Source organism: Lagopus muta, chromosome 18, assembly GCF_023343835.1.
Source record: "Lagopus muta isolate bLagMut1 chromosome 18, bLagMut1 primary, whole genome shotgun sequence".
NCBI lineage: Eukaryota > Metazoa > Chordata > Aves > Galliformes > Phasianidae > Lagopus > Lagopus muta.
The window spans coordinates 3292714-3309382 of NC_064450.1; the positions used below are offsets into that span (position 1 = coordinate 3292714).

Here is a 16669-nt window from a genome sequence, read left to right on the forward strand (position 1 = left end):
AAACAACGCAGCACCGCAGGGAAGGCAAAGCTGCCTGCACTCCTGCATTGCACGCACCGCTTTGATCCGCATTCTGCTGAGCAGGGGAAAACAATGAGAGCTTTTTAAGTAATGACCAATTTATTGATCACCTCAGCCATCGAGTGTCAAATAAAACTACATTCTGACTATGCAGTAGTTTCATATAATTATGACAGGTGGCAACAATTTAATTTAAAATTGTGAAGAGAGCAAAACTTTTCCTTTTCTTATGACAGTGGCAACAATTTACAATCATAAAATAGAGCAAAAACATTTCCCCCTTCAGTTCTTGTTTAGATTTTAAACAAAACAGCTCCACTTCGCATGCACCTGCCATTTACAGACAGTAATTCCCACACCCAAAGGGACAGGAATCAAATTACCTGTACTTCCAAGTTATTAAATTATATTCAATTTTTCTTATAGGTAAGCTTAAAAAGAGTGTATGCGTGTGCAGACTGGGAGAAGAAGAAGAATATCAATCAAGCAATGCTTTTATAAAGATACACCTGAATAGCAACTTCAGTGCATGCATGTATTTCAAAGTGTAGTAAGCTGATCCTCAATTCACTTAAAAAGTGAAATTTCATCTACTCTGCCAAGAACTTTCTTCTTGTGGTCCTGGAGTTTCAATAGATCAGGAAAAGTTTTAGAAACCAGTTTAACAGGACTTAAAAAAATAATGATGTAAAGTGTATCTTGTTGAAATGTGGATAAACAGCAACATACACAGAAAATAAAAATTCTCAGGCAAGTGTTTCTAATAAGCGCCCTCTCTCTGTATTTTTCCTATGAGTGGTAAGGTCAGGAAGGAAGAAAGCTGATCTGTGATTTGCAGCAGCCTACATTTCTAACTTAAGAACAGAACATTCATAAGAAAGCAGAGAAGAAACACCTATCACTGAACAGGATATTTATTTCAAAGTCTCATCGCAATTTTGTTAAAAAAAAATAGGATTTCTATGCACTTTAAGTTGATTTTTTTTCCTCTAGTTGAATATTTACTTTCCCTGACTACAGAAAACAGTGGCTTTCTATTACACAATCCTATAGCTGACAAGACAAGGACAAAAAGAAAGCACCACAGAATTGCCAGTGTTTTATTCTATAACTGCCATTCCATGGTCTGAATAGGTCACAGGGCAAGACTTGAGTATTTCAGTAGTGGAGTGAGTTTCCTGACAAGATACACTAACATGACACGAAAGATGAATCAGATCACTGCTCAGCCATCACACCCACTCAACACCTTCTGGTTACCAGCAGATTTTCTGTGCCCTCACTCTGCTACAACGACCACAGCCTTTTGAGCTGGGTGCTCCTACTGAGCAGCCACCTGCTCCTGTTCCAAGCCCAGCATTACCTGGGTTCTTCCAGCCAATTCCAGCAGTGTTAAAGACCATGAGCAAGGGACTAGCTATTCACAATTTCTATCCCCATGAGAAAGCAAACAGTTCAGGATCTCAGTCGCACATTTCACCTTTTGAAAGAGGTAGTAAGCCTTCTTTTAAGGTACAGAATTTATTGTTTTGTGGGGTTTTTTTTCCTTATGAATCTGATAGTTTGCATTCTTGTACAGACAGATGTTTTTGCTGTGTAATTCAGCTCACAATGGATATCATGTACTTTGTTTCAAGATGCTGAGTTCTGCATTTTTTAAGGGCAGCAACAATTTGCTTGTGGCTAGAAGTATGACTCTTTAAGTAAAAGAGTGACACACCTAAGGCTAGATTGAAAAAAAGAGCTGTATGTAATTATCAGCTTGCTGACACAATAGGTGAAACTGTGTGTCATACTGTATTTGAATATTTTTTTCCACTGTTTCTCTTTGGAGTGGCAAATCTACCTTCAGGACCTGATTGTATTTAGAAAAGGTATGGGCACCATAACTACAAAGCAGAATTTTAAGCAGAATCTTACCATAGCATTAATACTGGATAAAATATTGTGCAGCTTTGTTATAAAACTAAATGTATGTGAATCACAAAACCTTACAACTGAAAATAAGAAATTCTGAACTTCCACTCTGCACCCCTCCCCGTTTTTCTCTCCACTCCACCAACTTGCAGAGAAGGCAAAGCCACATTGTTGGTGTGTATTATACCATAGTTAGAAAAAAGAGAAGAATCTGTTTCCCAAACAGACTGGAAGACAACAGACAGGAGCTTCTTCAGAAACACAGTATTCATAGTTGTCCAAAAACTTTGTGACAGTAAAACAAAAAGCCACAAATCAGGTGAAACAAAAACGGTGAGCTTGTACCTAACATATGGACCTACCATAGTAGGGCAGATGGAGTCAAAGAAATGTATTGCTCAAAGTATCACAAATGGAAGAAAAATTCTGATAAAGAATAGAAAAACTTGCACTTAGGCCTTATGTTTCAAAGGAACTTGGAGCAAATTTGGCAGACCTTAAAAGAAACTTCAAATTTTTCAACTAAGAGGATGGAAAGAGAGGATTTACTTCAGTGAGGCAGTTGACCAAACCTACAAAAAACACAAGAACAAGACTTTGAACAAGAGCTTACTGTTGGTAGGGCCACGCTCCTCCAACAATCAGCTTGCAGCTACCAATGGAAATACATTTGTATCCCCAAATACAAATATATCCCTACCAGTTTAAAGACAGCAGTAAATAACTGCACAGCTTATAACAGTCTGTTAGAACATGTGGTAACATTCTGCTCCTCCTGTCACTATGTCTCCATCACTACCATCATCTGTCCTGGTTAGATTTTAAAAAAAGCTGATTAGATTAAAAACTAACCAAGATGTGATCACTACTGTTTCATTGTGCAAGAACACCTTTATGCTAACAAGTTCATACATAACTTACAATGAAATCAGCTTGAGCCTTGAAAATAATTATTTCCTTAATAACTCAGTATGGCAAGTACAGCTATTTCTAGCATGCTTAACTGGAACAGGTATTTCCTAGAGTCCCAACTTCTACTTCTGACAATCAACGAGAAGCTGTGGATGGCCTCATGTTCTCACATAGCTTGGTGGATGAAATGCATTAAAATACCACAATGCTATTTCATCAGACACTTTTTCCTGCTTCAGTTTGGAGAAAAGACATGACAGCTTGAAAAAAAAAGAAAAAAGAAAAAAAATGAAGAAGAAAGAAAAACAGCATTTGGCCTCAAGAAATTGACAGCAGATGCTTAGACAGAAAGATTTTATCTAAGTTTCAAAAAACGCCAAGGGCAAGTGCCACCAGTGTCCTGTGACCCTGTGTGAAAAGGACAGCTTGGGAAAGCAGGAACAGAAGGACGAAGTATGGCAGAGACCAGCAAGGGGAAAGTGCACTAGGATAAAGAAATAAAAATGGATACTGTAGGCCCTACAGAGCATCCCAGAAAGCTTTCAGAACAGGTTTTAAAGAAGAAAGAACAAGTCTCGTTTTCTGTGGACACCTGCTGAGCTAAGTAAGCAGTCCCATATCCCCAAACGAGGTAGTTCCAATGTGATTGAAACAGTTCTGTCAGCGATCTGGAAGCAAGATCTAGAAATAGCAGGAGGTACCCAGGACCTAAAAAAAAAATCACTGTACTGTCCAAATTTTTGAATATTGAAGTAATACTGAATGATTGCTGATTGAAACTCCTCCATTAGAGACAAAAGTGTCTGAGCTGCTGATATTAAAAACTAAAATCGATTCCTTGGAGAATAATGTCTAGAGATGAATGAATTTAATTCACATTATGTGGGATTCACCAGAAACTTTTTAAGCACGAAGACATTTTTCCTATCACTGGTGGCCAATATCTTATTTTAAATACCTTAAAGACAGAGAATTAGCTCTGTGATTATAAGCTCTAGAAGATACAGCGGTAGGTTACTCTGTTAACATCTACTTCCTCCTTAAATCTGAGGCAGATTTCAACGATTAACTGGAAGAAGCTCAGTTTATCATTGTGGCAACTTACCTGGAAATCTGGTTAATAAATGGTATCAGTTCTGAGGGATCATAAGCACGAGCAAAGGCCCAGGACAGATAGCATGCTGCATCTCTCACGTTGGAACCCACACTGCACGACCCCCTCTTCTCATCATATGTCAGAGCTTTCAAAATGACAGGAACAACTGTGAAACACAAAAGTGCACAGAAGCAACAATTAGGATCAAGGAGTGAACCAGAAGGAAAGTTTAAGGGTATTCAGTGATCAGTAAAGAAAAGACAGAGTGAATCGTGTTCTGAAAGATAAGCATGGCTCTTAATACATGCTACCATTCACATTGATTAGAAATAATTCTTATTTTAACATCTTATTTCCTCGCAACTAGTATTTTATTTTTTATGCCATTCACATAAAATTCAATGAGGATTAAGGCAAGTGAATTACGTAAGAAAAAGCACTGTAGAATATTGTTAAAGATTTACAAATTCCATCAGAGTTAGTTTTAGAAGAAAAACTTCAAGTGCTTCAGTCTTGATACTCTGCTAAGGATGTCAACACTGCCAAACTGCACAGAGCATGAAGTCAGAGTTTGTGTTACACTGTAGTGTCAGCTAGAAATGCAAACAGGGGGCTTTACTCACATTTCTGCTTACATATCCAAATTGTGAAGCCTACACGCCTGTCGGCAGTAAATAATGATTTAACGTAAAGCCAACAGCCTTTGATGAAGGAAAACTGAGTGCCAAAAATAAAATTTGCAAGTACTCTTTTCCTATCAGTCACGTTAATCATAACACGTTCACCAACACGTAAGTTTTCATTAGACTGTAAGAAAAGAAGCTGGAAAGAAATATGCATCTGAAACAACAATTTAGAATCATACACTGCACTTCAAAACGTCCTCAAGAAGCATTTAGAATAATCCTAATCCCCATATATACACATGCCATCTCATAAGGCCCTGGTAGAAAGAAATTCAAGAGCTAACTGCTTTTTGCTTCTCATTCAGGCTTACTTGGGGAGGTGGGGACAGAGTAGGACTCTGTAACACATGGCAAAATTTAACAGAAACTAAACTGAACCCTGGGCTGTTAAGTTAAGCTAGTTGAATGCAACAGCTTTTAAAAAGGAATGTGTTCAACAGTGTTTCCTGATTTAATGGGTAACCTGAATGACTTCAGAATGAGCATGTTTTTTGCCAAAAAAAACCCCTAAAAGCCACATCAACATAACATCTTTGTGACACATTTTGCTTTCTTTAAACCTTAAGTGGGGTAATAGAGAAAACAGAATAGCCAAACAGAAGAGCAGGCAAATGAAAATCCCAGGATCTTATTATACCAGGCAGGGGTGCTGGTATTTTAAGCAACAAAAATAAGGTTGGTAAAACAAATAGAATGAAACTCCTACTTCCATGTTTATGCACCCATCAAAGCTGTAAGTCAACAACTCAATGAAAGCTGCTTCTACAGATAGGAGAGCTTTCAAAGACTTGAAGTGTTCCCTTATACAGCCCTAGCAACGCTGCCAATATAACAAACATCTCACGTAAGCAAGGCCCCTATCTGCAAATCCAGAAATACAATTTGAATACATCTCTCTCTAGATGGCACATCTTTACTAAGAGAATAATGCCAGTAAAAACAAACAAACAAAACAACAGCCTTTAGGGGAAAAAAATAATTTCTCTCATAATCTCTTTCTTGTATCAAATTTATCAAATGCATCTTTTTTCCCCAGAAAACGCCTGTCTCAAGGTAGTGCCATTGAACTAGGACTGAATTTCATTAGCAAACTGTGCCTGGACATACCTGAGTAGATACAATCACTAAATAATTAAATGTCATTGTACAGCACATCACTGTATGACAGCTATCTTAATCAAAGAAGATGCGTCATAATTGGAGTAGGAAAATGTTAAAATGTTTAAATTCATTTTGACATAATGAGAGAAAATAAAGCAGTAACCGGGGGGTGTAGGCAAGATGTGACTATTAGGACCACAAGCACTCAACAGGAAGAAATTCCCATTCAGGAACAATGATAGAGCAAAGATGGATGGGCATTTTAGCACCTCTCAGGTCTGACAGAAACTACAATAAAAAAGTTTAAAAATGTTGACTAGCTTGTTTTGAAAAAATGCTACATCAACTGATGAAAAAACAAAATAAATGGAATTAGCTGGTTCTACAGGAACTCTAAAAGAGATGCCAAGGGCAATTTTGCAAAGCTGCTGCAAATTTCCTTCAGCACAAGGTGATTGCTGCAGCTGCTTCAGACAGCTGTGTGCTCTCATCTCTCTGCACACTGAACAAAAAGTGGAAGAAGGGCCCACAAGCAGCCCACTGCACTGCACTGTTTGTATGAAAACAAAAACATGTGCTTTTCAATTTTGGACATCAGTGTTCCAAATGGTAGGGAAAATAGCAGTTAGTAGCAGGATCTGTATTCTCCAAGACAGAGGTGATGCTGCAGAGACACAAACGACAGAAACTAAGGAAATGCAAGGCAGAAGAACACTATTACTGCGAGCAGCTCAGGCCTCCCCCATTATCCTGCAGCAGTGCTTGGGACTTGATGTTCTGCTCCTGTGGCTGGGACTCAAAGCACTGCTGCTGCAAAAGAAAGCGTGACTGGAAGTCTGGAGAGCGGACAGTGCACAGAAAGGAAACAAAAGCGGACATTTAGAAGGTGGAGAAAAAAAGGAAACCAAAGTGAAGTGTCTTGCAGTTAAGTAAACACAAATACTACAAAAACAGTAAAAACAAATACTGCTGTGGAAAACCTGGTCTAGAGGAAGGTGCCCCTGCCCATGGCAGGTGGTTGGACTGGATCGTTTTTAGGGCCCCTTCCAAAACAGTCATGGAACAGTCATGGAAGAGCATAGAGGCAAAGCACCTGTACTGTTTAGCTCACTGTAATCAAGATCTTACAAATGACGTTCCTAACCCACAGCTTGGTAGGTTCTGTGTCTGCAGTGTCTCATGCACACAACTTTTCATCTTCAGTCTAACACAGAGAAAAACAAATTTTAAGCTGGTATTCTGATTTAAAATGTTCACATCCATGTTACTGCAGAGCTTTGCTTGATACGCTGTGCAACAATGATGTTTTAAAGCTCTGCAGTCAGCTTCTTCCTTTTGTATCTGTTGTGCAATTCAATTAATCAGATAACCACCTCTTCAGTCCTCAGTGTGGTCACAGTGTTGTACTTTTCTGCTATCCACTGCTTCAAATCTTCAGATTTAAAAATCACACCCAACTCACACCTGAAATCAATTCTACCAAAAAGTACACGTGAAAAAAATCTTTACCAAAAACATCCAGAAGAAACTGCTGTTGCTTTAAAAAGGCAGAGATTAATTCATTTTTGAAATTAAATAATGTGCTATTTAGCTGCTACTTAAAAGTAGGGTGCTGGGAGACAGAGCACGGACAAGACCTGAAGAGGTACTTAATTTTGAAAGTTACCATTTCTTTCATGGTTCTGTATTAAAAGTTTGCCATTAAAGACAGAGAACAAGTAGTGTCCACTCTCAACCCAATTATTAAAACAATATCCACCTGTTTAGTTCTGTAACGCTCAAGAAAATACAGTCACCTTTACCTGTAGCCTAGAGGTATTAATAAGCACCTGTTACGCTCCACCCTGCCTTACCTAACAACATAACTGCAGGTTGCAACACAGCCCTTTGCTCAAGCCTTATGAAAATAAAGAAACAACTCCGGGCTTCAAAGCATTGCAGGCAGATTTTCTCTCATCCTAGAGACAGGCTGCACGGATACTTTGCTTTTTAAACACCAATTTTAAACAATCAGATGCTTAGCACCTATCAGGTTCACATGAGTAACACTAAGCAAATAGGGATGAAAACTCATGGAAGTTACTGGATAATGAAGGGTCATAGGTAACTAAACCCATTCTCATTGCTTCTTAAAAGTACTTTAAATTAAAGTATACACATACCTAAGCTATAGCAGATGCCATCAGAAGTCGAATATTACTTTAACTTGTCATGGTTTTTACATATTGCAGTGTTTATCATATAAAACATACAAATACAGCAATTAAACAAACAACAACAAAAACCTGTTCTTTAGCCTTAGGTCTTGTCTACACGAGAAAATTACAAAATTCCACGTCAACTCCAGTTCACTTAGAACAGATGCATGCTCTGAATCTCAAGTTAAGAACTGATTAAATTTAGTTGAAAACTAGAAATATGTTCCTCTTAAAACAGATTAAGCCAATGTTACCGTTTTGATATAAGGCTTACACTGCTATGGATGGTTTATTCAGAGAAACATTTTCAAACTATAATTGATATACTGGAAAATCATAGAATGGCCTGGGTTGCAAAGGAGCACAGTGCTCATCCAGTTCCAACCCCCTGCTGTGTGCAGGTCACCAACCAGCAGCCCAGGCTGCCCAGAGCCACATCCAGCCTGGCCTTGCATGCCTGCAGGGATGGGGCATCCACAGCCTCCTTGGGCAACCTGTTCCAATGCATCACCACCCTCTGGGTGAACAACTTCCTCCTAATATCCAACCTAAACCTCCTGTCTCACTTTAAAACCATTCCCCCTTGTCCTATCACCATCCACCCTCACAAACAGCTGTTCCCCCTCCTGTTTCTATGCTCCCTTCAAGTTCTGGAAGAACACAATGAGGTCTCCTCAGAGCCTTTTTTTCTCTCCAAGTTGAACAATCCCAGTTCTGTCAACCTTTCCTCATAGGAGAGCTGCTCCAGCCCTCTGATCATCTTAGTGCCCTCCTATGCACTCACTCTAAGAGCTCCACGTCCTTCCTGTACTGGGGGCCCCAGAATGATAAAATGTAAGAAAAATATTTCAATTTTTAAAAAAATGAGTTTTGAGTAATAATTTTATTCAGACTTTTCTTCAGCAAAACTAACTCCTTGAAGAAGTATCTGTCATCTGTAGGTTCACCTTCTTTGTGAGCCTCAGGCATAGAGAAGTGTAAGCAAGCCATATCTACAGTATGTCAACTTCCCATGTTTTACATACCTATACTTATCATTAATGTGCCAAAGAAGAAAAATAGATGAAGAGAAAAAAAGAACTCAGTTTTCACTATGAAGAATTTCAGATTTAAGACCACACGCTCCCACGTGGCACTCCAACCTCTTTTAGCAATGGGTGCGTCCTAATCAGAACTTCATTATGGCTCTTATGCTAATATTTAATTTATCAACTGATACAAACATAGGTAATTTTAGGTTAGGCTCATTATCAGAAATAAATGTTTGCTTCAAGCTCTGCCAAACATCTATAATTTGTTCTCTTATTTTCTATACAAGCTGTGTACTTGAGAATTTACACTGAAAGAACTATTTCATCATTTCAGTACGCTCTGCAGTGAGGATTCTCAAGCATTCTGGGAAACACTCTATCATTGCATCCTGTAGGACAAGTGCCTAAGAACTGTCAACAGGTGGCCTCTCTTCTCCCAACCCTGCACCCAAGTCTGACCTAGTTAGGAGTCTGCCAGAGTATCACAATTCAGGCATGCTCACACAATATGGTTGAATTTAACAGCTGGAGCATCTTAAGCCGCCATAAGTTTCTCACAATTCTTAATGCTGACCACATATATAAGGCTATATATATGCATATCCGCAGACCAAATGGGCTTTTTCTAACCCGTGACTATGGAGAAGTGTGTCTGTCTGGTTGCAATCTCAGTTCAGTCTCTCACTACGTAATGAATTAAGAGAGTCTTTAATTATATGATCACGTGGTATTTTTTTCCATGGACCTATCTCAGTCAGCACACAGGAAAGACCTGCTCTAGCCATGAATCACAGCTGGGCTGTAGAGGAGATTGTTGTCTGCCTTGCTGCTGAGGGTGGAAAGTATGTAATGCAAAGACTGGCTCTCAGGCAGAACAGAAAGGATTGTTGGTTAAGGTGGATGTTGCCCTAAAGAACTGCATTTTAACTACATCTCTGCTGAAGACTCGCTGTTTGATACCACTCATATTACTTAAATACAGTATTTAAAGAAATGGACGTTAATGCTCATTTCCCAGGCATCTGCTTCAATAAACTAATGGCAGGTTTGCCGAAGTGCTACAACCCTAAAATTGGAGCAAGCTTCCGAGGATGGCAGAGGGCCAATGTGGAAGCAGACAGATCTGGATTTTGGCCAGTCTATCTCAACATCATTATGTAATGCAGCCATAAAAACGCACAATTTGTAAGAACCCCTACCTGGCTACAGAGAAAGAACTACAGCTGACCTACAACAGCAGTGATCAACCTCTGCTTCAGTGCTGAAGCACAGAGCACTGAATGTTTCAGAGATCAGCCTACACGCTCATGCCCAAGGCCACATGAGAGCTAAACAGAGACCTTCATACAGGTTACAGCTAACAGCTCTTCCTTTAACTTCAGCAGTAGCAAATTGCAGTTTAAGGACACGAAGAAACAGGTTTATGAAGGAATCCTACCGAGTGAATTACTTGCTCTGAAGGAGTATAAAAATTTTGCAAATTCATAACACTGCATGTCAGAAAAGAAAAATCACCAGAGAAACCCCAACCTTTAGGCTAAGGTTGTGCAATATTGAGATAAACCCTGCAGTGAAAAAGCTAGAAGCAATTCATTGTCATTTATTCCCTGCTTAGCATTTGTACCATTTCCCAGTTGCACTGGGGGAGGGACTTTTCCTGCTGTAGCTTCAGCCATTTAATTTAATCTCTCCAGAAGAAAAAAGTATTTTTAATACCTTCTTGCTAATTTGAAAACCATTATGATGACATTCCCATTACAACTTTTTGAAATACGATTTTCAGTATCAGTGTCGTATATCATTTTTAAAGTTCACCTGGGTGTTAGAGAAAAGAAATTCTTCCACAACCAGCCTTTCAGGTTTGGGTGTTCTCTAGATTCTAGGAGTCCACCTAAGACAGATAGATCTTTTTTCATTTCTTCCTGTACCTGCGATGAAAAGTACCTGGATGCTTGCCAAAAGCCTCACAATTAACTACCACTTCAGGATAGATTAGCACATTTCAGAGCCTGACTTCCTGATGTGTCCTCCTCCAAAAACCGAGGCAGCTGCAAGTCAGTATCAAATAACTTACTCTGGAATATGAAAACACAGAAGATATTAAAAATGGAGCATGCAAGGTTTAAGATGCTCTAGAATACACTTTTCTGAGACTACTTAAACGTATAACTTAAACTTCATTATAGAACACTCTTGAAATCAGTATTGGTTTTAAATTTAATCTTTTTTTAAAATTCTTGATAAGTGGAATGATGGAACCGGACAAGCAAAAGATGTTCCTTTTCCATTCTATGTAGAGTTTTTCAGACTTTTTTTTTTCTTTTTAAAGTACACTAACATTGGTATATAACAACCAGGAAGCACCATTCTCCATACTGTCAAACAAACCTACTGTCTTATCAATACCAGCCAACACATGGGCATGTTCTGTACCAGACACACCACTGATAACCTGGTACTATCAAAGAGCACATACTCCCTCTAACCAAATTAATGAGATACACGACAGAAGCTGAGGGAATGATGGAAGTTGGGCATACGGTGACATTCTTTCAACACTGAAATAAACAGCATTTCCTATTTAAGCAATATGCTTATCATTCTGCACAAATAATACACAAAATATTTCCCTGTGCCAGCAGCACTGCCTGCCCTCTTTGACTGAAATGCTAAAAAAATCATTCCAATTTCCACAGTGACATCCTAAATTTCCAATTTAAAGTTACCAAATTTTCCATTCCAAGGCATCCTAAATCCCATCTCAGTTCCACATCACTAAAAGTAATTTTGAGTACAAACATAAAGGTTTTTTTTTTTTTAAATATATTTTTCTACCTTTACTCTGAAGGTAATTGATAGAAGAAATAAATGATGGTTCTTGACAAGTTGGTTTTTTTTTCCCCAAACTTCTCTGCTTATTTTGAGAGTAACACATGGATTCAAGATTTGGCTCACTCGCACTGACCCACCAATGTTACACCTCTGAATTAGCCATTGTTTATCTACTTCATCAGCATCATGAGTTTAAATGCTGCTTTCATTGTTTCCACAGTTTAATAAGTGGGAGAGGGATTGTTTCAGTCAATGCACTGTGAATAGGTAAGGGCACATAAGAATGTAGGCAGACCAAAAATAACGCCTTCCTGGCTGGAATCCTTCCAAAATAAGCACTACTGCATTGCAAGTTTAACTGCAGAGTTCTTCCACACTCCTTGCCCTTGGCTTCCTCTTCTTGCTCTTCCAAGATGCCAGTGCTACCACCCTTACACACACGTTTTCACAGTTCTACAATGGCACTGCGGGTGCCATTTAACAGATACAGCTGGGACTTCTGAGCAGCCAGTGAGTTTTTGGGAGAATTCAGCATGAGAACACTTTCAGTCTCGCCACTGACATATTGAGAACACCTAGGAAGTTTCATGTTCCTATATATGACACACCTTATTAGCTAGAAAGTTTATACTATGCTGTCATCAAGAGAAATTTTAATAACGTCCTTTCACAAGCAAACCAGAAATTCAAGTAAACTAGGATTCTCTTGTTTGTTTAGTATTTATCCCCACCCAATTAAATAAAAACCCCTATAAATAATAGTCTAAAGCCTACAAAACCACAAATACAGTGCAAAACAAAAGATGTGAAATCATATAGAAACCACACTAAAATACAAGTTTTTGGCCCTGACACACACTGTACAGTCAGAAATGTTTCATTTAAGAGTGCTACAATTCCAAATGCAGAAATTCACAAAAATACATCAGAACACAAAATTTTAATGACTTGTCATTGTTTTCTTTTCTTTTTGTCAATGTTTTCTCTATATTGCAAAAGCAGCTGCATGACCCATATTAAAAAGACTGAGCTAAATGGTAACACACAGTTTCCAACTGAAAAACACAGACAAATTGCAGTTCAAGAGCTTTGGATTTAAAAAATAAAGAATAAAATAGCAGATTTCACATGTTCTTCTATATTGCTTTTAAAGTTTTAGTAGTAGACAACAAATTAGTCATCTAAGCCTTTACAAATTTGACACGTTTCAAAGGATGACTGAAAGCTAAAAACCTTTTAAGTCCAGAAGTTCTCACTGCATGCATCATGTTCTCTCCTTCATCAGACTGGCATTGCTGCAGACAGACAACGATGCCTCAAAGAAAACGTGTGGGACTGATTTCATATAAACTAGAACTGCACGTGGCACAATTCATTTCAGATCCTACTACTGGATTCCATGAGAAAAAACTTCACTTCACATGAGTGAATGAGTGAGAAAACTGTCTTAGAATCTCTGGCGTAAATCTTGAAATCAAAGCAAAAACACTCTGCATGAAAAACACCAGGAATAATAAATTTTAAAAGGCAATTATAACCAAAACATCAAGTAGAAACTCAAGAAAAGCATATTTTACATCTCTGTTAAAAGGACTGATAATGAAAAGAACGACTACCCAAAGCTCCTTTTTATAAACAGTTCCCAGTTTTGCCTACAGTCTCAGTTTCTGAGGTTACCAACTTCCCCCGAGATGTTTCACTGCCCAAGGGTGAGGATGGGAACTAGAAGGAAGATCATCCCAGTTCCAGGCCAAACACTCACAGCGCAGGCCACAATAAATATCTAAAAATATGATCTGCAGTTGCTATTAACTGCTGAGCTTTTATTCTTTTCCCATACAAATAATTTGCTCTAGTAATCATGAACAAGTGGCTCACAAACATCAGCAAGGTAATCTGCCCAGACATATCTCCAAAGTCAGGGACTGAAATCATTATGAGAAACAAAGGCACGTTTCAAAGCTGTTATTTGAAAAGCATTAAGACTAATGACTATTCATATGGGATAGAAGAAAATAGTTATGAGAATATTGTACAAGAATCACGTAATGTTTTGGGGCACAGCATGAACTACACCAATTACATTCAAATACATCTGCCCCCCCCAGGACTGTAAGGCAGCCCAGTCCAAACATGTTAATACAGATAGCAAAATCTGTCAATAACTTCAGTTTGAGCAACCAGAGAACAAAAAGGGCTTTCTTGAACATTTAGCTCAAAGCCACTCATCCAGACACATAACAAAAGTGACAGGGGCAGAAGTGGCTGCCAGTCACACAGTTTCAAGGCTCCTCCACAAGGCAGGCTCTGAGCTTCATGAGTTATACGTCCACCAGTGCTCAACTAAGTGACTTTATCTTTGATCATTCTTCTTTCTTGGAATAACAAGTCCGTGCATTTGTAAAGCAGCTCGAGATAGACTTGGCAGTCCTGCTGATGACTGACAACCAGTGGACATGTTCTGAAAGCCAGCAGCAGCTCTGGTTGATCCATGGCATCAGAGCAACTCAGGCACCAGGGCTGTTCTATGCTTTAGAGCAGAAAGCTGAGAATCACCTGATTAACAGAGGGCTTGATAAGTGACCAGGGTAACACCAAGCACTCTTTGACACATCCAGGGAATTCAAGTTTGAAGTGAGAGGATTAAAATAAAAATTAGGTAAGCAGCTTATCAAGAACAGGTTAAGTTTATCCCATTTATATGTATGGCTTCTGATAGCAACATTTTGTTTTGTGTTTCATGCCAAACGTCAGAAAAAGACCATATAAAAACATGAAGTTACTAACACTTAAAGAATGGCATTTTATGCACAGTTACTAGACATATGAAATCCAACTATAGCTATGCAACACATCCTTGATAATGTTCAGGAGACTGAATTTTACATAGAATTTAGAACCCAAATGTATGTGTTAAACTACATAAAGAAGCAATGAAAGTACAGCTTCAAACCATCAGAGGTATAAAAACAATCACAACTGGGGAAAGGAAAAATATGGAGAAAAAAATTAATAAACACGTTATTATGTCCATTCTGCTGCTCATCTCAATTAATCTGAGTGCTGTACTCAAGTAAACTAAGGAGGGTGTTACTAACAGCAACTGGGTTCCGTTTACCAAATACTCAAGATGCAAGTATAATGAGTTAACAAAAGTGATGAAACCACGTCACTGCAATCAAGATTTATTACTTCCAGGAGCACAAACAAGGAGCTATTGTGCTCCTCTTCTGGGGTCCATCAATGAATCCTCTCACCTCGATCTGAAATTTTAATATCATCCCAACACCAAGAAAACCAGTCACATACTATTCTATTTTTCCAGTTTTACTTCATTTGCAGCTGACTTTAGGTGACCTTCCAGAAAGTAGCTTTACATTTTCCTTGGAACAGGGAAGCAATTAGACATCACATCCACCTCGCACATACTAGATCAGGGAAGGGGGTTGTGCTGCCTCCCAACCCAATTCAGTCACCTAAATTAAAGGATCCCCATTTTTTGCTCTAGTAATCATGAACAAGTGGCTCACAAACATCAAGGTGAAAAGCAAGGTAGCTCTTTCTGGTTGCCAAAACACACAATTTTCTTTCAAAACAAAATATGTGATCAGATTCTACTCAAAGAAACCCACCTCCACTCCATCACGTGCCAAAAAATACAAGTAAAAAAGAAACTTTCCTCAAGCTACAGAAAACAAAGACTAGAGCACTGGAGATTATGGACTTCTGAGTAACATCTTCAGCAGCTGAAGCAAAGGTCTTCTCCCTGCAGGTCTTTACAGAGCCAAAGAATTTACAGTAGACAGTAGTATGACATCTTTTTACACTGTTAGGCTGCATTATAGGAAAGTGAATATTAAAGCAAAAAAACAAACAAACAAAATCAACTGCTCGTAGTTAGAAAAAATGTCCAGAAAACTACATTGGCACAGTGACAGGAAGGATGGGAATCTGTATACTTAGGTAGGATAAGTCTGTATACTTATCTGTATACTTAGGTGAAAGTCCGTAAGACATTCACACCTCCATATTTTAAAGCTTCAAAAATTTAATGGCTAAAAACCATCAGAAGTTGTGGCCAGAAACCACTTAGGACTCATTTACAGTAACAGAAATGGATTTTTAGAGACAACTAGACAGAAGTACCCAAGGATTTTCCTTTTAAAGGGCCAGTATGTGAGAAGTTATTATTTCACCAAGCCACTAGATAATTGGTAGATACACTAATAAAGTTGTCATTTATGATCTCCAACTAAAATGCAGCTAAGAGCGAGTACTGGCACTAATCAGCAGATGATGAGATTTCCTCCTTTCCCCATGCAGTTTTACCACTCCTGAGCAAACGTTCAGACGTGATAATCAATTCCTCACTGAGGTGACTCCTTCCCATTTGCAGGATCTGTACATTTGACTGCTGATTATAGGCAAGCTTTGGCAGGTTCCTGTGGCAAGCTTAGAGTTAGTTCAGTCCCGCCTTCAGAGAGGAGACTCATGAAGGACAAAAAGATTTAAATAAAAATGGAGAGGGTGAGGAAAAAAAAAAAAGCAATATTAAGGCTCCAATGGCATTAATATAAAAAAAAGCCAGTTTCTAATAAGAATGTAAAATTCCTATTTTTAAGCTTTGCTACCCTCTGTGTGCTGTTGATTCTGCTGCTCACAAGTCATTTCCAGTGAAGTGAAGTAGGTTGGAAGCTCAGTCTATCATGCCTACTCATTTCCGACCCCACGCTGCAGAGTGCTGCTCAGAGGAACAGACACCAGAGTTCGGAGTAAAACTTGGTTGTTGGAGGGCACAAAAGCAACAAGAGCTCCCTTCGATAGCCGAGATGCTGAGGTAATGCTGAATGAAAGCAGTGGACGCAAACAAATGAA

The 16669-nt window shown here is 38.7% G+C and overlaps 1 protein-coding gene across 2 annotated transcripts in view; it reads right to left on the bottom strand.

The window, feature by feature from the left end:
- Positions 1 to 16669, bottom strand: part of TBCD (tubulin folding cofactor D) — a 108668-nt gene that overhangs the window by 56665 nt on the left and 35334 nt on the right. For both annotated transcript variants that reach the window (XM_048965436.1, XM_048965437.1), the window contains exon 14: positions 3956 to 4112. In XM_048965436.1, coding sequence (XP_048821393.1) covers positions 3956 to 4112 — 157 coding nt within the window. The remainder of the gene's footprint in view (positions 1 to 3955; positions 4113 to 16669) is intronic.